Source organism: Schistocerca americana, chromosome 2, assembly GCF_021461395.2.
Source record: "Schistocerca americana isolate TAMUIC-IGC-003095 chromosome 2, iqSchAmer2.1, whole genome shotgun sequence".
Lineage (NCBI taxonomy): Eukaryota > Metazoa > Arthropoda > Insecta > Orthoptera > Acrididae > Schistocerca > Schistocerca americana.
The window spans coordinates 489,786,208-489,811,109 of NC_060120.1; the positions used below are offsets into that span (position 1 = coordinate 489,786,208).

General features: G+C 38.7%; 1 protein-coding gene across 9 annotated transcripts in view; it reads right to left on the bottom strand.

Moving 5' to 3' along the window:
* Positions 1-24,902, bottom strand: part of LOC124594801 (phosphatidylserine synthase) — a 155,024-nt gene that overhangs the window by 85,159 nt on the left and 44,963 nt on the right. For all 9 annotated transcript variants that reach the window (XR_006978154.1, XR_006978155.1, XM_047133229.1 and 6 more), the window contains exons 2-3: positions 15,704-15,962; positions 1,077-1,235 (exon numbers count right to left, since the gene is read on the bottom strand). Coding sequence is in view for 7 of the 9 variants with exons in the window: in XM_047133229.1 (XP_046989185.1) it covers positions 1,077-1,235; positions 15,704-15,962 (418 nt within the window). In the remaining 2 variants the exon portion in view is untranslated. The remainder of the gene's footprint in view (positions 1-1,076; positions 1,236-15,703; positions 15,963-24,902) is intronic.

A 24,902-nucleotide genomic window follows, 5' to 3' on the forward strand; every position in this document is an offset into this window, starting at 1 on the left:
ATACAAATTCCACTGTCTCCAGGAGCTAGGGACCTCAGTGCCTGGAGACAGTGGGCGTGTGTGTGGGAGTTTTTCATGTGTAAATGTCCGAGTCCGCTTCTGAAGGAGGACTATTTCTAGTATTCTTTTTCACTGTGCCTGTCTGTGACTCAGTGCCACCTCTAGGCAGTGAGTAGCAACCTATTCTTTTCATATTGTCGATATAGAGGGATATGGAGTCAAAATTTTCAGGCTTGCAAATCGGGAAGTTGCTGTACACAGAATGGAAATCAAACATTGCACCCTGGTCTTTATCTTAGCCGACAATGTGTATGTATTACATTATGAAATAATGTGTGTACAGTGTGTGCAGTCACTGGTATCAGATACAAGAAAGGCAAAGCACTAGCTTTTTACATCACTAAATAACTTCCTTTCAAAACAGTATTTTACATTACGAAGAACCAAGTGAGGTTGCAATGTTTTAAACACTCTGGCATTATATTCATATGGATGGAGGTTCCTATCTCTATCTGGTCATTCTGATTTACATCCTGCATGGTCTACCCTAAATCACTTGAGGCGAATGCTAGGAAGATTCTTATCATAAGCCCATAGCCAACTCCACAGCCCAGCCTAGTCAAATTACACTTTTAAGGATCTAAATATTTATTACATTTTTTCCTTGTTCTCAAACTGTAATAGCAAATGTTCAACATCCTTGGATAAGTGATCCACAGACAAAACTGAAATATGACAGCCATTTCAAGCATCAAAATAAAAAGCAGTGTTTCTTTGCCTATTGAATTCAATCTGTTTGTTCTCAAAGGACTTTGTCGTCTTCAGCAAGCATTTCTCTCTGACTATTTCATAAACAAATACAATTCATAATGAATGATTATCAACAATAACCTTAAATTTACTTCACTTTTTGAATAAAGTACTACCATCTAGGAATCTATACTTTCTATTCAAACTGGGAATAAAAATTTAATTTACAGCAAGAAAGCAGAGATAATTGAAACAGAATTCCAATTAGATAAAGAAAGTTAAAAGGTAGTCTACAGTAACTGGAATAAATAGATGAACAAAATTACCTCAGTAAATTCCCACATAACACTAATAGCCCACAAAATGCCAAGGTGTCTAACAAGAATAGCCTTGAACATCCATCCGAAATAATGACCCACTGCAAAAACATCAATGTGACTCCATATTCTCTCGACTGTTACATCCGTGCAATTAACACCATATTCCTGAAAATTAAAATATCAGAAATGGTATTCAAGAAATTTAAATCATAAAATGAGTTGAAATATAAAAACTGACGAAATGTAAGCATAAACATATAAAATCGATCATTTACAGGTATGCTTGCATACTTGATTTTGTTCTAATCAAGTATAACCTCCAAAGAATAAAATTACGCCTCTTCAAACATTTATATAATGCTAACAAGATTTGTAGTTCCATAAAACTGTAATTAGTACTTCTAAAATAACTTTTACGACATCCAACTGGAATTACATCTTACTCAGAAAATGGTAAAAGTAATTATAAGAGGCCATCAAAAAGTTTCCATTTCAGAGTTTTGATGCAACTCAGATGCAGGTATAGAAGCACCAACATGCAGACACCAATGGTCCCTTAAAAAACACCTTACAGGGTTGATTATTCCTGCTGGACAAGGATGTGCAGCAGGCAGTTATGGACTTCTTCATGCAACAGGACAGTGGGCTAATGGTGATTTCGTCTAATAGACTTACTGATTCTGAACTGTCAGGCCTTCAAACAAAAACTTTTTGATCGCTCCTTTAAGCTTGAAGTTGGATAACAATTGACAAAAGAAATACTTTTTTATATCAACAAAAATAATCAATTTTTGAAAATATAATGTAATTGGATAGATAAAAAAAGTCACCTCACCAAGTGGCAGCTTTCACCTCTCTTCCTTGTCCTTCAACCCTTCTGCCAGAAGAAGGAGCCACTGGATCCAACAGCTTACATAATTTCAATACCTTTACAAGCATGTTCATCTGTCACCACTGATTTTTTTTATCTGTCCAATTATTAAATACTTTTTTGTGTGATATAATTACAAATTAACAATTTTCAGATGTTTCTTTCCTTTACTTCTACTGTGAACCCTTGCTTCTTGCCAAATTTCATGATTATAGGTTAACTGGAAGTATCCTATAGGTTTTAATGAGTGAGTTTGCAAGTATCAAAATATGTGACATAAAGGACTGTATCTTTTGATTGGATTGACTATTAGAGACAACTTCCATTAATTGGGACTTTAATTTGTAGACATGAAATATTTTATAACAATTTCTGTAGCGAAGTTGTTATAGTAATTTTTAAATAATGTATATTTTACTAACAATGAAACAGTTCCTTGTTTATTCCCTGCAGTCATCAGAAAAGTAAGAAGCATCTATTGGAGGATGAAAACACCAGGCACAACTGGGCAAACTTAATGCCTCAGGCACTTCAAAGCAATTACTAGATTTATTTGGACAAAATTACGATGGCTATGGCCCTTTTTCTGTATGTTATGCTGCATATCAAGCATACTTGATCTAATCCATAAAACATGGTGATGAAAACTGACAAAACATCAACCTCTAACATTCAACAATACCAATCCACTGATAAACCTGAAACGAGAAAGACTTATTGAAAATTATACTGTCTGACAATTTCCTAAAAAATGCTTTGGACTGTAGAAAAATTTCTTTATAGAGTGTGTGAATCCCACTATCAGCTCTGAGTGAGATCCAAATTGTATTAATAGTCTTCTCGTCCTCCTCCTGATGACAGAGGTGGTATTATGTCCAGGCCATGAGTCCAACAAAATCAATGAACTATTTTCTGCGACTGGTAAGAAGATGTATTAGGTGTAATACTGACTCTTCTTCTTTCCCATTTTTCCAGATTCTGCTATGTTGATTACAAGATGTTTGCAATTATACAGTCTCTACTTAAATTTCTGGTCCGAATTTGCCCTGAGATTCGAATTAATGTCTCAGAAATTAACTACTAAATAAAATATATGTAAGTCTTCAGGAAAATAAGAGTATTTCAACTGTATACCACATTCTTCACTTTTCACCTTTGCAAATATGACAACATTAACTGGGTTCCACATTACTGTGAAACTCTGGAACACACACAAAGACAGAGGCTATTAGCAAGTGTATAAAAAGAAAACATAAGGGAAATTAGTTTAGTTTGATTCCCAAGTGAATAGCAACCTAACAACTGTGTCAGAGAAACTATCAACGGAAACTGAACTTCACTTTACAAAGTACGTTTGCATTGTGCCGTGTTATCCGTTTACCAAAGAGCCACCAACCAGGGCCATGCACACGCTCAGTTGCACGTGCGGTGTCTGCTGCAGCTACAGCAAGGGTATACATTTCTACAGCCACTACGTGAGCTACAAATTTGGCAATTTTCAACATTTTATAAAAAACACCTCTCTTTTATTGTGTCCTGGCAACTAAAATTTTGGCAATGTTTCTTTTGATGTATTCTTCAACTATAAAAAATCTCAGTGCACATTTCAAGATGTCAATTGGACCATTCACACAGACTGCCAAGCGCTGTAGAGGGTGGTAGTAAAAAGCTACACATCAGCACAAAAAAATCACTCTTGAGATCCGAAAGTGCCACCAGCAGACCAGCTAGCACAATAACTGCATGTAGAGAATTAAAAAGAATGTGGTACAATGGTCAAGCAGCTGCTCACAAGCCAAACAGCTCTGTAGTCAATACTAAGCAACACTCGAGGTGGTGTAAGGAGTGACGGCCTGGATAATAAATGACTGGAAGTAAGTGACTTGGAGAAAATCTTATGGCAATCCAATGGGAAAGTTTCGGATTTGACATTGCCTAGCATCACATGTAGTGGCAAAAGTGAAATACCGAGAAGGTAGTGTTATTTAAGGGGGCAATCAGGAAAAAAGTAAGTAAGTGTTTATATCATAAAAGGATAGACTGCAACTCACCATACAGAGGAAACACTGAGTTGCAACCAGGCACAACAACAAGACTGCTACACCTTTAAGCTTTTGGCCAAAAGGCCTTCTAAAGTAGAACCCTCCCCCCACAACACACACACACACACACACACACACACACACACACACACACACACACACACACAACACAAAATCACTGGCTGTTGAGGCCAGACTGCATACAGATTGCTCATCACCACAGATGCAATATTGCCATGGATGGCTAAGCTGTACTACGGACTTCTTGGTATGGAATGGGTGGCTGCTGTCTAAGTGGAAGTATCGCTGGTGGTTGGTAGGTTTGATATGGACTGAGGTATCAATGTAGTTGTCTTTGAAGTGGGGGTCGACATTGAGGAAGGCAGCTTGTTGGTTTGAGGAGGAACAGGTGAAGCGAATGGGGGAGAAAGTGTCCTCACCCCTAGTCCAGATCACAAAGGTGTCATCAATGAATTTGTATCCCATTAAAGGCAGGGCTACCTATGAAAGCAGTCGTGTGATCTACAAACTATGCTGCAACAACTGCGCTGCTTCTTCATGGGCTTAACAACCAACAAGCTGTCTGCTCACATGATTGGCCACCGATACACTGTGGCCAATATACAGCTGCACCACTCACCTGCTGAACATGTTGCCAAAAACGACGTGCTTCACGTCAGTGCCTACCAACACCAGCTTTTCTGAACTGTGCCGGTGGGAACTCCCTCTGTGATATCTCCCACATTCCCATAAACCCCTGGCCTCAACTTTTGCCAGTTCCTGTCCTTCACCCACCTGTCCCCTTCTCTGCTCCCACTCCAGCACTACACACTCGTCTATTCCAATGCAACCACTAGCCATTTTCGTCTCCTCTAGTTCTCTCCACTCCCACTCCTCCTCCTCCCTTCCCCGATAAAATTTCCCAACTGCATCTAGCGGCACTACACATCACCACTATGACCCTGCATGCACCCACAAATAGTACTAAACCTTCCCCACACCTACTCAACTATCCCTCTCCCACCCCGCACGTGCCACCTCTTACCACCATGAACTTCAAATTGCTTCTCCTGTCAGGTGCAGTTGCTGTGTGCAGTCCCATCTCAGTGGCCTTGTGTGTGCAAGTTTCGAAGGTGTGTGTGTGTGTGTGTGTGTGTGTGTGTGTGTGTGTGTGTGTGTGTGTGTGTGTGTACGTGTGTGTTTTCTACTTTATAAGAAGACATTTCGGCCAAAAGCTTAAATGTATAGCAGTCTATTTATTTTGTCTATCTGCAACTCAACATCTCCTCCATGTGGTGTGTAGTAATCCATCCTTTTCATAAAATTATCATTATTCCATCCAGTATTTTTTATTGTTTGTTTAAGTAAAGTGTTTATTATTTCAAAAGTAACCCCATATCTATCAATACTTTTATCCCATTGTGAGACAAGACAGTCAATGCCTCCATGGAAAAATGGTTGCAGCTGCCTACAGAACCACCACTACAGCCATCCACACCCCTTCATTTGAAGAAAATTGACAGCCATGAACATCATCTTCGTGGCTCTAAAAATACGTAACTTGTATGAGGGAGATCTGGACTGTATGAAATGTAAGAGCTTCGCAGAAAAATTTCTGTTGCCTCACCGAAACAACCTTGGCAACATGTAGGTCTGCCTGTACATTTTGAGTTGCTGCAGAAGTTTCGCTACGAAGCCCTTACGCATCCTCCCGATCCCTCTCCGTGCAATTTCCACATTGTTAGACCCTGAAGAAAGATATTTGTGGCCACCAACATGCTTCGTAGAAAGAGCTGCACACACAGGTACAATCATGGGTCTGCAGGCAACCGCAAACATTTTTCCATGAAGGCACTGACTGCCTTGTCTCTCATTGGCATAATGTGCTAACAGGTAAGGTGATTACTTTTCAAATAATAAACACTTTACATCCATTTTTTACATCTGTCTTATACACATTTGACTGTCCTTTATAGTATGGGGGTGTTTTTTGTAATGAGGGTGTGGTCCCCTTATTCTGCTTTAAAAAAAACCAAAGGCAGAAGGATATGAACAAATTTTAAACAAAATGTGTACTGTGCAAAGTAGAGGAACAGTTTGGAGATGACAAGTTTTTATATTAGCATGACAATGCACCCTATTATCAAGCAGCATGGTCCTGAAATGGATTAGCCTGCCCAGAGTCCCAACCTGGACCAAACAGAAAAATCTTTGGGATGAGTTAGAATGAAGACTTTGATACAGGTGGTAGTGCCCAACAACACTACCTTTGGTGGTTTCAGCTCTCAAGGAAGAATGAGCTGCCATTCCTCCAGAGAGATTCGGACATCTCATTGAAATTGTCTCCACCACAGTTCAAGATGTCATAAAGGTGAAGGGTGGAAACATCTCATATTTAATGTTCACTAATAGATGTCCTATACTTTTGATTAGATGGTGCAAGTATTCTTGTAGTTTTAGAAAGAGAAATTCTAGTCTCTGTAAACAGGATGCAATTTCTTGACTGCCTCTGAATGCCTCACCTTCATGTTCTTTTTTAGGTCTTTTTTTGGTACTTTTTCACATGAGATTCTGTTGTCAGTGGAGTTCATCACATCACTGACAAGTAATTGGGTGACGGAAATGTGGACTGAACAGTGCATTAAAAATATGCCAAAATACATACGCTGATACAGGAGCAATTTTCTCAAATTTGTAAAGATCGTGCAAAGTGGAAATATTCAGGTGCAACGCAAGGTACTTCCAAAATATATATTTATGACAATGAAGTGTCTCGTGCATAAGAACTTTTATTTTTATTTTTTTTTAAATTACCAACAGTAACTTCTTGTTGAAGACTTGACTTATTATGGGGTACATGTTTACCTTGTTTTTCAACAGGATGGACAATTTTTCATTTTAATTTCAACAGCAACTCTTCAGCACTCTGACATTTCTGTTTCCTCACTCACTCGCATTCTTTCTTTATTTGGGCAATATAAAAAATTATTTCTGTCTCTGTAGTGACGTATTTTTATTAATGTATGATTGGTTTCAAAGTGTTAATCATCATCAGATCTGCAATGAGAGATTAAACAGTGGGTGCCCAATGAAAAAACAAGGAATATTTAGCATATAAAACAAAATTTAACAACTGACATTGCAAGAATACACATCTTGTTACTTACATAAAATGCTTTGCTTAGAATCACACGTCAATGTGAACTGCAGTATCGTAAGCAACAGATTAAGGGGTACAAGAGTGTCTGAGACATGAAGAAAGCTCAAAGAGATACCACTTGACAGCACGTACACTCTCTCGTTTACAAAATGAATACCAAATATAAGACAAGTGTAAGCATTTATATGTGTAGTACATATTCCTAGAGTGAGAAATTGTGAACACTTTAAAATCTTATCTCTATGGGCCATTCTTTTCCAGGTTTAAAGAATGGAAATGTAAGATTTTTAGGCTCGATGAATACATGCTATGACACAGAAACATAAAAGTACTGGTCATCATTATGAGTGTATAAAATACTGCAACCATTACACAAGGAACATCCTAACTGCAATAGAATGTGATACCAAAACCCAGGGGGCCCCACCATCCTCTGGAGATAAGAGGCATTGCCTGCACCATGATAAGCTATCACATCAGATGGCCACAGGTTGGGATTGTAGGTACTAAATTATAACCAAGTCATACTTATTCAAAATACAACCTTTCAAAAACCATGAAATAGGGTAAACAGGTTGTAGCATAAGTAGGTAAACACATGCTAATAGCAGTTCATAGTTCACAGAAGTAGAAGCAGAACACAGACCTACCCTCCAGATTTACAATGTACTTCACAAAAGCACAAGAAATAATGCAGACTGAAGATGAATACAAAGAAAATGACTATAACGACAAGTCCATCTGTTTTGCAAGTTAAGTAATGTACAAAACAAGTGAAAAGATTATGTATAACCACAATGTTATGAAGAAAGGTGAGAAACTGTAAAATAGGTGCCCTTAAGCAGCTACCACATGTTTGCACTGATTGTAGTAACCTCATGTGAGAAACTTTTAATCACTTCACAAGTCTTCAAAGAGTTAGAAAAAAAGCATTTATATTGAACTCTTATTCTAAATGGTTGTGACAAAAGTTTCCTGCATTTAAAAATTTCTAATTCCTCCATTATAGTAAACATTTGTGTGCAGCATGCATAACCTCAAAGCATTTCTGCATTACAGAATGTGTGTGATTAGATCCTCTCAGGCGTGTACCAAAACTGACCTTATTATGTGCTTACATGTGTTCACAAAATCTGACATCGAAAGTACAGCCTGTTCACACTATATAGATGTCTTCGCACACAAGACACTACACTCATATCTTACCAAATTTATTATTGTGCTCACCAATTTTGTGTCTAATCTTAGTGCCCACAGGGTTGTTAGTACAGAAGTTTATCTTGATATTTGCTCTCTGAAGCAAACATTTAATCTTTTGTGAAACATTACTGAAATATGTTATGCTGACATTGGGCAACATTTCCACTACCATGATTAGCACTTTTACATGCAGTTTTATCTTTTTCTTTCCTCTTAATTTTCCAAATCTTGTGATTGTCAATGTCATGTGAATACACATTTCTAACTGTCATGTGTTACAAGATTTTGGTTTCTGTAATTACTTTGCTTGCATCTAGAGGGAGCTGCATTAGGCACCACTCCACGTAACTGAAACAAAATTCTTTTATGAGAGTGGGTGGCATGAGTATTATTGGTCTTGTCTGTGAGTTGGTTGAAAATTCTTGGCATTGTTCGAAAATTGTCCTGGATCAGCATTAGAATGTTGTCTACATAGTGTCACTAGCAGATGAGCCTACACTGTGTTGGGGAAATTTTTTTGAGGCACGTATATTCCAAAGAGTTGAGAAATTAGCTGCTAAGAATCCTGTCAAGCTGTTGCCCATAGTCAAGACATACTGCTGGTGGTACACATTCCCATTAAACATAAAATAACCATAAGACAATGGGAGATGTGAAAGTTCAACTAAATCTACTGCCTCTGTCATTATAATATTTTTATGTTATAACAGTTTATAGTTAATGATGCCTACGATTTCAAGGACAAGAACATTAGTACACAGATATTTAGTTTCTAAAGATGCCAGGAAAGTGCCATCTGGAATTTGTATATTCTTAATTTGGTTAGTGAGGTGCAAGCTGCTTTTATCCTACAAGTTTTTTTGAACGCAGCTCCTTTACTCTATTATGTGGTTCGGAGTTGAAATAATAATTGAGACAAGAGGGATTGTTAAGTGCAAGTCTAATGGATTTTTAGGTCTTGTGCATTTTAATCTGTGAGCTACTGCTCGGGATGGAAGAATTTATCATGTAACAGGTTTTCTTTCCGTATTTACACCGACGAACCAAAGAAACTAGTATAGGCATATGCATTCAAGTACAGAGATATGTAAACAGGCAGAATACGGCACTGCGGTCAGCAGCACCTATATAAGACGACAAGTGTCTGGTGTAGTTGTTATATCGGTTACTGCTGCAACAATGGCAGGTTATAAAGATTTAAGTGAGTTTGAACGTGGTGTTATAGTCGGCGCAGGAGTGATGGGACACAGCATCTTCGAGGTACAGATGAAGTGGGGATTTACCCGTACGATAATTTCATGAGTGTTCTGTGAATATCAGGAATCCGGTAAAACATCAAATCTCTGACATCGCTGTGCCCAGAAAAAGATCCTGCAAGAACGGGACAAATGAAGACTGAAGGGAATCATTCAACATGACAAAAGTACAACCCTTCTGCAAATTGCTGCAGATTTCAACGCTGGGCCATCAACAAGTTTCAAGATGTGAACCATTCAACGAAACATCATCGATATGGCCTTTTGGAGCTGAAGGTCCACTCGTGTACCCTCGATGACTGCACGACACAAAGCTTTACGCCTCGCCTGAGTCCGTCAACACCAACATTGGACTTTTGATGACTGGAAACATGCTGCTTGGTCGTTTCAAATTGTATTGAGTGGACGAATGTGTACAGGTATGGAGACAACCTCACGAATCTATGGACCTGCATGTCATCAGGGGGCTGTTCAAGCTGGTGGAGGTTTTGTAATGGTGTGGAGCATGTGCAGTTGGAGTGATATGGGACTCCTTATATGTATAGATATGACTCAGAGGAGATACGTTGTCTAATCACCTGCATCCATTCATGTCCACTGTGCATTCTGACAGACTTGGACAATTCCAGCAGGACGATGCGACACTCCAAACAAACAGAATTGCTACAAAATGGCTCAAGGAACACACTTCTGAGTTTAAACACTTTTGCTAGCCACCAAACTCCCCCAACATGAACATCACTGAGCATATCTGGGCTGTTTTGCAACATGCTGTTCAAAAAAGATCTCCATCCCATCATACTCTTATGGATTTATGGACAGCCCTGCAGGATTCATGGCGTCATTTCCCTCCAGCAATACTTCCGACATTATTCGAGTCCGTGCCACATCATGTTGTGGCACTTCTGCATGCTCACAGGGGCTCTATACTATATTAGGCAGGTGCACCAGTTTCTTTGGCTCTTCTGTGTATTACACTGAAAGACTGTTTTATTGATGGTTTCCCAATAGCACATTATAAAATTTTCATGGGATCTTTATTGACCCCTACTTCTTTGCTGCCTTCAAAAAACCCAAGATTACTACTAATGTAGTCTCTATTATACAAAATTAAGAAGTCATTCCTTTGACAGCCTTCAGAACAATTGCCTTCTCATTTGAAAGTCCTGTACGATCTGAAACTCCACATTTGCAGTGGAATGTAACTGCATAGCTATGGTCTTTCTGACATTGACAGCTTAGTTAGTTCATTCTTGATTTTTTTCCGTTTTGGAGATTCCGATGTGTGTCATCACAGTTTTAACATTTTGTTTCTGCTCTTTCCCTAACATTACATTTCATCCCTGCTAATGACAGTGTCCAGAAAATAAGGTTAAATTTCCATGCATTTGAGGCATTCATTCAGTCATGAGCATCACCTGGTGATTCTTCTGATCACTGGTCAAAAGCATGCGAATCAGCTTGGCACACACCTTCCTCATGTGCAATTTATTGGTCAACAGTTCAAGTACATTTGTGTTGGAAATGCTGAGTGTTTCTGTAATCATCTGGATACTCAACTGACAGTCAGATTTTAACACATCGTGCACACAGTCTAAATTGTCATTGGTTGTGTTAGTCGACAGCCATCCAGTGTAGGTTTCATTGAACACCTCTTCTTGGCTTTCCTCAAATGCTTTAAACAATTGTGAAACTTTCAAATACAATACAGCACTGTCCCCGTAAACTTGCACAATCAATTGGTGGGTCTCTGCAAGAGATTTATTTAGTTTTAAATGACATTTTATTGCAGAATGTTGTTTGGGTGCCAGTTACATCGCATTTCGTGAAACAGGCTCTAAATGGGGTGGGCAGAGACAGCAATCCTGACACCTCAAACTCCTCGCTCTGCGTCCACTTTAAGTATCAGCACAAAAAAATTGCATTATTTTCTGGACACACTTCATATTTTACATTTTGGTTACCTCTATTTCATAGCCTTTGAATGGATTCATTACAAATTAAGTCTGGCTTATTGGTATTTTTGCGTATTCCAGCCCAACCCAAGGCCTTCCAATGTAGTGGCTTGTGCTGTTGGGAGTGCATCCACTTCTGAGAAAATGATGTTACCTCCTAGTTTTTGTACTGAAATTATAATGGGTGTGCCTTGTGTAATGACTGTACTATTTTGTACGACCATAGTGATACCCAGAACCTTTATATCTCTGTTATCATAGCATGTATTAATCAAGCCTGAAAATTTTGTCTCTTCAGTCTTTGTACCTGAAAGTAATACACTGCACAGAGGCATGATCTCACAGTTCTCATGATTTATAACTCTACAAATGTGTACTACAAAATGTAGATATAAATGCTAAGACTTTCGCTTATATTTAGCATTAATTTTCTGAATGCAAGAAGATGCATGACGTCAAGTGGCATCTCTGAGCCGTCATGTTGGGTGATTCTTGCAGCCCTAACTCTGTTGCTTATGACACTGTTGTAACAGAGTTGCTACTTCAAGCCAAGCATTTTATGTAAATAATATTATGTACACATATATTCTCATAATGTTAGACATTAAATGTGTTTCATATGTTAAAATATTCTTCACGGTAAATGATGACAGCCAAAACAGTTGCAGGATAAAGAGTTATTAAAATTCTTGACCAAGGTTTCAGTATACATAAATATACCTTCATCAGAAGTGAAATATCTAAAATTACATCCTGCAATGGAGATTAATAAAACAACTGTGCCAAAGGCGTTGTCAGTAGTTAAGACATCATCTCCATTTATACAACATGATTATGGACACAGGGTCAATGCGAACACAGTTTAGCATCAGTACTTCGCCTATGAACTGACATGTTTCAGCCATGTTTAAAATCTTAAAATATTCTTTGTTGTTCTCACATTCTAGATCTGATGATGGTGCACAGGGTACTGAAATGTGTCACATGTCATTACAAAATTACTTTGTGACCAAGGTTGAAGTAAATTTTTATGTTAGTAAGAGTACTGCATTCACTACATCCCCACAACGGTGTCACCATTTCACTCTTTTTCTTTCTTTTTTTAAAGATTAATTACTTTTCCTGTAATGAACTGCTCCTCTCTGATGGTGTATGATCCCTGACTACAAATGCCTTTCTCACTCATAAAGCTTTTTACAGTATTTTTTGCAGATTTTGGACTCTGCCTCTCTTGAGTTTTGCCACCTCTTTGGTGGAACATTCAACCAGCATTCTGTTGCACAGCATCTACCATTTTTCACTGAGCGTTATTCACTTGAGGTGCTACTGTTCTAGTACTTCTTCACAATAACAGCACTGCAAAATACCACACCCCCCTAAGAGGTTCTTAATGCAACTGATTTATAGCAGCTTATAAAAAAATAACATGCCAATCTCAAAAACCTTAATTTGGTAGGTTAGTCCCCTATGGCTCAAAGCTATCCCATATTCCCTAGATTCTCGTACACTAGGGGAACATGACGATGGGAACTTATTGATGCAAAATGCATAAACACACAATGTGAGTGACATATTCAACTGTGTCGCTGAATGTTAACAATAATTACACATAACATATAAAAATGACAACCTCAGACCCAATATAACTGATAACAGCAAAATGACATTTCCCAACAGTGAACGGAGTTTTGTAATCAATAATCCACTAATCAATAGTCTAACCAATGGACCAACACCTGAAAAGCAGCAAAAGATACTTATGTATTACATGTGGAACCACAAAAACTTTTATATCTTCATGTATATATTTATGGCTCCTACCTCTGTGACTGTCCCTGCTGCAAGACTTGCCTATGCACCCTCCTACCACCACCTATTCCAGCCTTGTAATTAGCAAAACATATACTATTAAAAGGAGATCCAACTGTGAAATGACACACATCATATACCAGCTGTTACACAAAAACTGTTCGACCTTTAATATAGCATGACTACTACCCAGTTATTAGGATGAATGGGCACAGGCAGAGGGTGTATACAGGCAACACACAATATCCTGCTGCAGAGCATGCTGTACAACATGACAGTCACAACATCTGAGCCTGTTTCACCAGACACACCATCTGGATTCTTCCTCCAGCAACTAGTTTCTCAGAACTCAGCAGGTGGGAACTAGCATTACAACATGTCCTTGTTCTCGTCACCCACCTCGCCTTAATTTACTTAATTCCTTCCATCTCAGCATTTCTTTGCAGTAACTACTCTTTTCTTCACTCCATTTTAGTTCTCTGCATCTTTCATTTTCTGACCTGTCTATTTTTCTCCCCCTCCCACCTCTGTTACATACAATGCACTTAGCTTTTCACTCTTATTAACTCATGGACAATGTTTTAGTAGTAATCTCTGTCTTGCATATTATCCTGTCTTGCACCTTTTCAGTTCTCAGGTTTTCTAATCTAACCCAGTGCAGTCCCCAACAATCAGTCTTTCCATTTCATCCCGTCATCCCGTCCGGTAAGTCTCCCCTGACCCAGCGTTCTGGGTGACTTTTCTGAACCGCACCTCTCTCCCATGCCGCCGCTTAGTGAGTAAATTTTTTATCTATCCAGTTGCATTATATTATCAATAATTGATTATTTTTGTTATATATATTTATAGACCTTTCAAAATCACTGTAGTCACTATATCAACAATATGTAAAAGAAAAGAAAACCCAATATAAATTATTACATAATATAAGATTAGTGCAGTCCCCAACAATCAGTCTTTCCATTTCATCCCGTCATCCCGTCCGGTAAGTCTCCCCTGACCCAGCGTTCTGGGTGACTTTTCTGAACTGCATCTCTCTCCCATGCCGCCGCTTAGTGAGTAAATTTTTTATCTATCCAGTTGCATTATATTATCAATAATTGATTATTTTTGTTATATATATTTATAGACCTTTCAAAATCACTGTAGTCACTATATCAACAATATGTAAAAGAAAAGAAAACCCAATATAAATTATTACATAATATAAGATTAGTTGACAATTCAAATGCAAAAAGAGATATTTAATTATCAATAACATTCAAAATAGCACAGCAGACTACCACATTTTCGGCACTTTTACAATTGCTGAAGTCAAAATTCAATAGCCTTTTGCAATTTTTGTGTACATCAGACCTGCTCCAGTTTTGCCAACTAGTAAGCACAAGTTCCTCTGCTGTATAAAATATTGACCTTATTAGCAAGTAGGGTGGAATATGTGCATGATCTAGTTGTAATTATGGACATGACAGAGCAATTTAAAGAATGTTATGCATGGGCTGTACTCCAAAGGGTCTACTTCACTATTACTGCCCACCAAATATGAACTTACGTTAATCTCTCCCACAGTTTTTTTTTTTTTTGTGTCGCTTTCCTCAAGTGTTCCTTATGCCATAATATTGCCTCTCTTTCTGTTCTTTGATGTAGAGTTCTAAACAGTTATCCTTTCCACTACTTCGAGCAAGTCTCTCTTCTCCTATATTCTCCTTCACTCCATATCATATCACTTCAGAAATTAGTATAACACCCAACTCTTAAAATTTAAAAATTCCACTCACCTATTAGTTAATAAGACTTCATTTCTATCTTCCTAAGGTTTCACTTTGGATTATTATTTACTGTGAAGCATAGCAGTTAGAATAATATGTATAAAACTTCTTGTGCAAGTAGGTAAAAAGGTAATTACACAGCAAAAAATTATGCTTTTTCTTTTGAAATTTCTGTTTTCCCCCCCTCTTTCAATTTATGGTTGATATTCCAAGTATTTGATCTCTTGATCAGCTTTCTGTAGTTCATCGTTACCATAAACCTCCCTACCTTGTCAGCAATTTTCTCTTTCTTGCATTTGTCACTTCTTCAACTTTAAGATAGTCAAAGTTATTATTTATAACAATTAAGTGCAATTAATTTTATTATTTGTTTATTGTCACACATAAAGCTATTATAAATATTAATTTTTTCTTCATTTAAATCCCTATGACATTATAGTTTCTTGAATCCCATCCATTTTCTACTGCTTACTGTCATTTCAGTACTTTAGCTAACCAAGTGTGTGAGCTGCAAAATATCTGATTAATCCAAATCATAAAGAAAGAAAGAGAAACAAAATATTGATCTTACCTTGTCCATGTCTATGTGAAAATCTTTTAAGGAAGGGTCAATCCATAAAATTATTGATTTTACAGTCTTGTAACTCTGAAATAATATAAACAGTAGAGCAAGGAGATAGAGCACACTCATTCCAAATACCATCCGCCACACAGCTGGATGAGGTCTTGTAAATGGTCCATTTGGGAATGCCAAAACGGAAATTATGAGGAAAAAGAATATAACACACAAGATCCCTGCTCTTATGTTATTCTGCATGTCTTGTTCATCTCTGAAAAAGAAAATGAGATGTAATAGCACCTGTTCACTCAGTATAATACAAATCTGCACTTTCAAAATAATGACAATCATCACACCAAACTTTTTCAAAGTTACTTACAGTGTTCAGAATGTAGTATTACGTTAATCATAAAAAGAAGGTATTGCCTTACACGATAAGCAGATGGGACAAGTAAATTTGTTTCTTTAATAACCAACACACAAAAAATGTTACCTAAGCATTAATAATTACAAAATACAGCAATAAATGTTCTTGTTAATATAAGAGTGGTTCGATAAGTCTGGTAAATTTCCATGAAATAACGGAACATTTTTATTGTGCCTTCATGGTTGGTAAGTTCAATTATGACAAAGATTGTACACGGAATTTCAACAACATATAATGTACATTTTATTTCGACAGATGCCTGAATTGGTCAGTGTGTTGTCTGCGATTGAAAATGGAGAAACCGAGTTTCTTGCTGTTGTTATACATTTTCATCTGAAGGGCTGAACTGCGGCACAAATCAAAACAGAATTCAATGAAGTTTACACAGACTCTGGACAATCACTGAAGATCATTTACTTTTGGATTAATGAATTTAAATGTGATTGGACAAGCACCAAAGATGAAGGGCACTCTAGCCATCAAACTGATGTCACCACAAAGGAAACCACTGCCAAAATTGATGATATATCTGGTAATGCAAGATAGCCAAATAAAAATTCTTGAGATTGCTGAGACTGTAGGCACTGCAACTGAGCAAGTGCATAATATCCTGCACAGAGAATAGTGTATAAAAAAGGAAGTTGAGTGCCAGAATTGCTCGCAGTCAATCAAAATCACATCCAGTACAGCATTCCAACACAATGTCTGGCATGTTTAACCACAGTCTAGAAGACTTTTTGTGACCACTGATGAAACATGGAGCCATCATAACACACCAGAGTCAAAAAGGTAGTGAAAACAATGGACAAAGGCTGATCAAAATGCACCAAAGAAGTGAAAGACCATTTTGTCAGCTGGTAGGTAATGTCCACGGCTTTTTTTTGGGGGGGGGGGGGGAGGATTTCCAAAAAATCATCCTCATAGATTACTTGGGGGAAAAAAAGGCAGGACCATAACTGGATCCTATCAAGCTTCATTGTTGGACCATTTGAAACTCATGTTGGCTGTAAAAAGACTAAGATTGGCACACAAAAATTTGCTCTTTCACCAAGACAATACACTATCCAACACATCAGTCATAACAATTCACCAGACTTAGCCCCAAGTGACTTCTTCTTGTTCCCCGATGTGAAACTTCAGCTTGCTGAGAAGAAATGTTGATCAAAGGAGAAAGTGACAGTTGCATTTAACGAATATTTTGCAGAGCCTGATAGAACCTTTTTTCCAGGGGGGTGTAAAAGTTGGAGGATTGCTGGACCCTCAAAGAAGACTTCGAGAATTAATGTGATTTATTTATAAACCAAACATTTTTTTCTCTTCCTTTTTTATCAGACTTATCAAACCACCCTCATACAACTATATGGGCCACACAAAGCTTTAATTATCACCTTGCAAAAATTAAGTTACACAATTAAGTTTCTGGCTGTTTGTAGCTACATGTCTGCAGTCATGGTACACATTGAAATCACCATGCTGCTGTGCTGTAGTATGCTGCTAGGAGCCAAACAAAATGCCACAGTCCATCTCCACTTTCACAAGGGGCTGCACCAGTTTGTTTGGCTGCTCTAGCAGCATACTACAGCATTTCAGTGTGGGGATTTGGTTGTACCATGACTGCAGACATGTGCCTTCAAACAACCAAAAAATTAATTTTGTAACTATTTTTTCGAGTTGAGAATTAAAACTTTAAGAATACACTTTGTATTTACTGATGCCAGGTGCATGGTGTTTTTGAACTACATACAAGACTTGCACAATACAGTCTTATCTATGCATACTAATGTGTCAGCATTATTTGGGCTCATACAAAAAGTTTCAAATAAGATCATGTGATCCCTTACAAATGTGCTGTAACTAAGAGTGAGAATGTGTGTGTGTGTGTGTGTGTGTGTGTGTGTGTGTGTGTGTGTGTGTGTGTGCGTAAATATGTTTACACATCCTGTCCTTAAAGAGTATGTGACAACTACTGAAAACAGTATGTAATTCTTTTCTCTGTCACAGTTTCGTAAAAAGAGAGAGAGAGAGAGAGAGAGAGAGAGAGAGAGAGAGAGAAATGGTGCTGCATTACAGCATGTTATGTCACCCTGTAACAAGCCCTTGTGCACTTAACAGGATCAGTGGTAATGAAAAATTAATTCCAAGAATTTGAAGAAGAGCACCCAGGTCTCAAAATGCATCGTTCAATGTAATAAAATCGCAATCAATGACCGAAGGCGGTTTGTTTTCTTACCATTTTTATGAAAGGAAAAACAGTCATGATGACAACATCGTTAACAATGGATAAAAGTAAATCCCGAGTATGCCTATACTGAAACTTCCTGGCAGATTAAAACTGTGTGCCGGACCGAGACTCGGGACCTTTGCCTATCGCGGGCAAGTGCTCTACCATCTGAGCTACCCAAGCACGGCTCACGCTCTGTCCTCACAGTTTTATTTCCGCCATGATAGAGCACTTGCCCACAAAAGGCAAAGGTCCCGAGTTCAAGACTCGGTCTGGCACACAGTTTTAATCTCCCACGAAGTTTAATATCAGCACACACTCCACTGCAGAGTGAAAATCTCATTCTGGAAACATCACCCAGGCTGTGGCTAAGCCATGTCTCCTTTCTTCGAGGAGTGCTAGTTCCGTAAGGTTCGCAGGAGAGCTTCTGTGAAGTTTGGAAAGTAGGAGACGAGGTACTGGTGGAAGTAAAGCTGTGAGGACGGGGCGTGAGTCGTGCTTGGGTAGCCCAGATGGTAGAGCACTTGCCGAGCACTTGCCCGCGAAAGGGAAAGGTCCCGAGTTCGAGTCTCGGTCCGGCACAAAGTTTTAAGCTGCCAGGAAGTTTCATATCAGCGCACATTCCGCTGCAGGCTGAAAATCTCATTCTGGATATGTCTATACTGATACATTTGTTGTTAGGTAAAAGGATCTGTTTACCTGGAAGAATAGGTAAGTATAGGATTATGGGACGAGGTTGGCAATACTCTTGAAAGACTACATGCTATGAGAAGTGCACTGAGGTGCCACTATTGTAAACAACTGACATGGAATATGGAGCACCAATGAATATTGTATGCTGTAAATTTAAGATGTAATGGGTATACTATCCCCATATCAAAACACAAGAGGGATGATGGAGGTTTTCTTTATAAAGAAATCTTGTCACATAGGGGGCTTCAATACAAGTAAATGGGCAGTAGTATATCTCAGGTAACAAAAATGTATTTCCACAAAATGCTTCAATTTTAATGCAACTGAACCTCCACTCATTGAAAAAGTGTTGTGCTCTCCAGCCTGACTCAGAGGTCAATATCACATACAAATAAAAATACTAGTAGTTCAATTGTCAGTTCTTCTCTCTGTCCGCATAGGCCTTGGAAGGCCTAACGGTACTGACTGCCTGCCATGCCATGCCATCCTCAGCTATTAGGAATCACTAGATGCAGATATGGAGGGGGCATGTGGTCGGCACACCACTCTCCTGGTCATTGTCAGTTTTCATGACCAGAGCCGCTACTTCTCAGTCAAGTAGCTCCTCAATTGAGCTCACAAGGGCTGAGTGCAATCCGTTTGCCAGCAGCACTCGGCAGACCCCCAACAATTACCCATCCAAGTACTAGCCAAGCCCAACAGTGCCTAATTTCGGTTATCTGATGGGAACCAGTATTACCACTCAACAAGGCTGTTGGCTCAATTGTCAGTTGGTCCTAGGATTTTTTCCCTGTCATTTAACACTTCTTTCATGTCTGGCAATGATTTGTAGATGTGAAATGACATTTCACCACAATTTAATACTGTAGAATCAGCAAAAAGATCTCCAGTGGTTGAAGTGGGCTTGGTACAGCTGCTTTGCATGTCTAGCTCATCAGTCAGGTAATACAATTTTGTATACTTCTCTACGGCAAAGCCTCAGTGTTGACACAGCTCTGAAAATGATTTGGTTTCGCCTGAAACTCTTTGCACTTTACAGCTGAAGGTTGGCAACAGGGCTGCCAGCTATCAGAAATGTTCCCTCATGGGTATGGTGTTATTGGAGATGGCACAGACATCCTCTCTACATTAACTGAAATCACATAGTCTACTCATACAGTTATTGGATTACCTAAAGTTTAACACGAAAGCCAAACTACAGAAAACACGGCATTTTCTTAACACACAAATCTTCGCCAGAGATGAAAGTAGAGACTACAATAGCATATATCAAACATAAATCCACACCAAACAATGGAAATTCCAGGATGGAACAATGACAACGTTATGAAAAGGATAGTTGCTACTCATCATTTAGAGGAGATGCTTAGCTTCAAATACACACAACAAAAAGACCGTCAAACAAAGTGTTTGATGAAGGCCTGTTTGGCTGAAAGCTTCATTTGACAGTCTTTTTGTTGTGCCTATCTGCGACTCAACATCTCCGCCATATGGTGAGCAGCAACTACACTTTTCATATACTGGTGGAGATAATGGCGGTACCTCAACCTTCAGTATAGCAACATAGCCAGATCACTTCAGACCTAAACAACATTTTGTTAGTACACAGGCTCATTTCCAGAGGGAGGGCGAGGAGGGGCGAATTCCAACAAAACCTGGTTGTTGAAATAGCCCAATAATTCTGAACATTTCCTCACCATTCTTTTCAGTCATTGCTGTCTTCATATTTCTCCAACATATACACAGCCTATGCCCTATATTTAAATTCATCAATTTCTTTATATGTAATGTACAATAATAATTGAAATTCTTGGATGAAGCAATATGTAAAATAAGGGAAAGGCAACCACTCACCTACGGCGAATCAATGAACAGAGCACAGAGACACATTACGAAAAAACAGTAGACACACTAGCTTTCAAGCACTAGATCTTTTTTCAGCAACAGTACACAAATTCACACATACAACCACGCAGACACCAAAACAAGCACTTCTGTGATCACAGCAGCTAATTTCATTATGTTAAATCTAACCTGTGTAAGCATAAAATATTACAGAGCACTGTAGTGATAGATAATTACTAATGCAGTGTACAAAATTTGTTTCCAGCAGTCGTCCCTCTACATTCATGTACACCTTAAACCATTCAACATTCTGTAGTTTCTCCTTCTGGTGGTGACTACAGACCATGATACGTAAATAAATGAATGAACAATTTTTTACAATGTTTTAATTGTTTAAATGCTGATGCTGACGTGAAGTATTTCCAATACACAGCCATGATTGGCGTACACCTTGATTTTTTTTTTCAAGATAGCGGCTGTGTACAGATAGTGTAAATAGCTTCATGCAAGACTGTGGAATTAAAATGTGAAAGTAGACGCAGTGTAAAATGAGTTTGTCAAAATTGAGCATCTGAAAAAACATGTTTGAAAAATGCAAACAGTTCTAATATGTTAAGTGGTGATGTGACTAAACTGCAAATCAAAAATTCTCTGCTTTTAGATAACCTGTAATCATGTGCAACCTGCCAAAACAAAGTGAGACACTATTAGCCAAGGGAAATAAACACACACCAAAACCAAAAAGTGAAAATTCCTCTTCTCACCAACACCTACAGTCACCACTGTGCTATTATAATGTTGTCAATATCACTGTGTTTCTAAGCTCCAGATTACAGTTGAACAGCGCCACAGAGCAGCACAAAGCACTGGGCAGCCATTCTAACGTTGCTTTGCAAACAAGTACAGTGTGGTGACAACCAACAAAGTGCATGTGTCCAAACATCACCGAAATTGCCCAATGAGCAGGAAGAGTTGTTCACCAATGTTACTTCATGTGTTGCAAGTTGTCGCTATCAAAAGCTGAAATGGTTGTACTTTCGTACTAGAGCTGTAAGATTTTATTACCAACATTGATATGTACCAAAGACAAAACTAATAAGATGGTCTATCCATCTAACCAACACTGACAGCAAAATGGAGAGTCTCATCTTTTGTTCTTGCAGTTACATGTCCTCGTGAATTTCAATAATACTCTCCAGCGGAACAGAACTGCTGGTGTTACCAGGCTTAACAGTACTGACCGACTGCCATGTCATCCTCAGACAATAGGCAGCACGTGGTTAGCACACCGTTCTCCCTGCCATTGTCAGTTTTCGTGACCAGATCCAGTTTTCATGACCAGCGCCACTACTTTTCCATCAAGAAGCTCCTCAAATAGCCTCACAAGGGCTAAGTGCACCCCACTTGGCAATAGTGCTCAGGAGACCTAAACAGTCACTCATCCAAGTGCTAGCCAAGCCCAAGATTGCTGAACTTCAGTGATCAGATGGTAACTTGTGTTCCCACTGCGGCAAGGCTGTTGGCTTCAATAATACTGCAGGATGTAAATTCCCACATCTGACTCCATCTTACAACATTTCAGGTGAAAAACTACAACCTGCTTGGACTAATGTCATTCATAATGTGATTAGCCCTGCATATTCTGTTGCTATGTTTTACAACTACAAACATTTTTTCTTCAGTCTTACAACAAACAGAATTAATGGCAGAATCTTTACAAGCAGCAGATTAGTGTTTAACATCCCATTGACAACAAGGTCATTAGAGACAGGCGAGCTTGGATTAGGGAAGGACTGAGAAGGAAACTGGCCATACCCTTTCAAAGGAACCATCCTGACATTTGCCTTAATTTATTTAGGGAAATCACGGAAAACCTGAATCTGAATTGTTGGACACAGGTTTGAACAGTTGTCCTGCCACATGATGATGGTAAATTTCGACCCTGAAATGTGTTTTGCTTGATGCAGGCCGAGTAACTAATATACTGGCATACTCTACTGCCACACATCATCATCTGCACTGCCTTACTGGAAAGACATATAGCCATTGTTAAGGCATTGTTAAGGTATTTCCACTGTTGGCTTTGCCTTTGGTCCTTGAGCTTGAAATGATGACACCATATAAGGTCATGATGCATCTTTTTTGGTTGCAGGACCCCTCTGCTCATCATGGTCCTCAAGTGTGGAACCACAACCAATGCACAGTGCTGAGAAGACATTTTGCTGAAACTGTAATGTTCCATAAAATCAAAATACCCAGGAATGCTGTTGGACAGAATCTTCCTGTTGCATGATAATACCTGTCCCCAATGCCAATCAGACAAAGGCTACACTTCAATGACTTGGTCAGGGAACACCGCAGCATCGTCTGTACAGCCCATCTTTGGCAAACTGAACAAAAACGTGTGAATGTCTGTTTCAGTTGGACGTGGGAGTGCAAGAAAGGGTGCGGTTGTTGATCTGTCAGTGGCTGACCACAATCTATAAAACACTAATTGATCGTATTGTCTCCCAGTGGGAAACATATCTTAACACATGTGGTGATTACTTTTGAACTGAACTTTTCCACAGTCCTATTGTGCTAAGTGTTAGGGTTTCATTTGACTGCACTTCATAATATTGCCAGAAAATTGCAGCAAAGTTGCTGCCACGTGCTGTACAATGCCCATGATGCTATCACTATTAAAGTCACTGGTTGGCAATGAGTGGGTCACCAGATAGATTTCCGCCTCCTGCAATTATTTGTCTTCTGAAAGGTTCTGGGACTAACTTATGAAATACCAGAATTTACTAAAACATTCTATGTACACATAAATAGAAGCATACTCTGGTAACACGGACAGTTCTGTTCCATCTGTATTTCCAGTGTGGAATATTAGTTCTTGTTGTTTAACATGCTAACACAGCTGGTACTTGATTCCACATTCTATATGACATACTGTATTTATGTGAATATAATGTGCCAACAAATGTAATGCGCACTCCACTTAAAAAAGTTTGTTGGCTCATCATTGGTATGCTAAATTTATTTTACACAACAGTTGTATACAAAAACTATTAAAGTAACAATTTTCAAGTGATCCATTGTTATGTAACACAGTCATTATTAGAAAAGAATGCCTAACTTCTATACGTAAACAAGCATACCGTAAATTGCAGGTGATACTTATCATTATTCCCTAATGTCATAATTACTGGTATCCTTGGAGAAGTCTAAATCAGAACATGTTCATTTCCTCTTTCCCACTGAGTTACCCACAGGCTGCAGCTAAGGCATTTCTACACATCTTCCTTGAAAGAGTGTTAGTCCCACATTGTGTGCAGGAGAAGTTCTGTGAAGTTTGGAAAACAGGAGAGAAGTACTGACAGAAGTAAAGCTTTGAGGGTGGGTCTTGAATTTTGCCTAGATACTTCAACAAACTGTGAGTAGTGCATTGGTAATTGTTGGAATCAATTAATTTGCAGTTATTGTTTTCAGTAAGATTGGTTTGATGCAGTTCTCCATGCTAGATTATCCTGGGCAAATCTCTTAATATACAGGTTGTACATAAAGTCCGGGAACACTTTCAATGATTTATTGCACAAGAACCAAACATTGCACAGATATCATACATATGCCCATTTTGAAGACAAACCCTGAAAGCTATTTTTTTTTCTTTTCTTCCCATGTATACCGCCACAGCGTAGTTTGGTAATCTGCTGATAGTCAGGCTAGTCGGAAACATGGCAAGTTCAGGTAAAGAGCGAGCTTTCTGTGTGTTGGACTTCGACAAAAACAAGTGGGCTACGGCTGTCCAACGGCCTTTTTTCTTTGAGGACACATTAGATCTGGTGTATGTACTACCTCTAACACGTGATGTAGTAGAGCTCCAGGAGAGAATATGAGACTGCCACAGTCGACAATGCCATGCTGGGACGGGTATGGCAAGAATTCGATTACTGTATTGATGTCTGCTGGGTCACTCATGGTTCGCATATTGAATGTTTGTAAAAAAAACTTTCATAGTTTCTCCTCAAAATGCAATA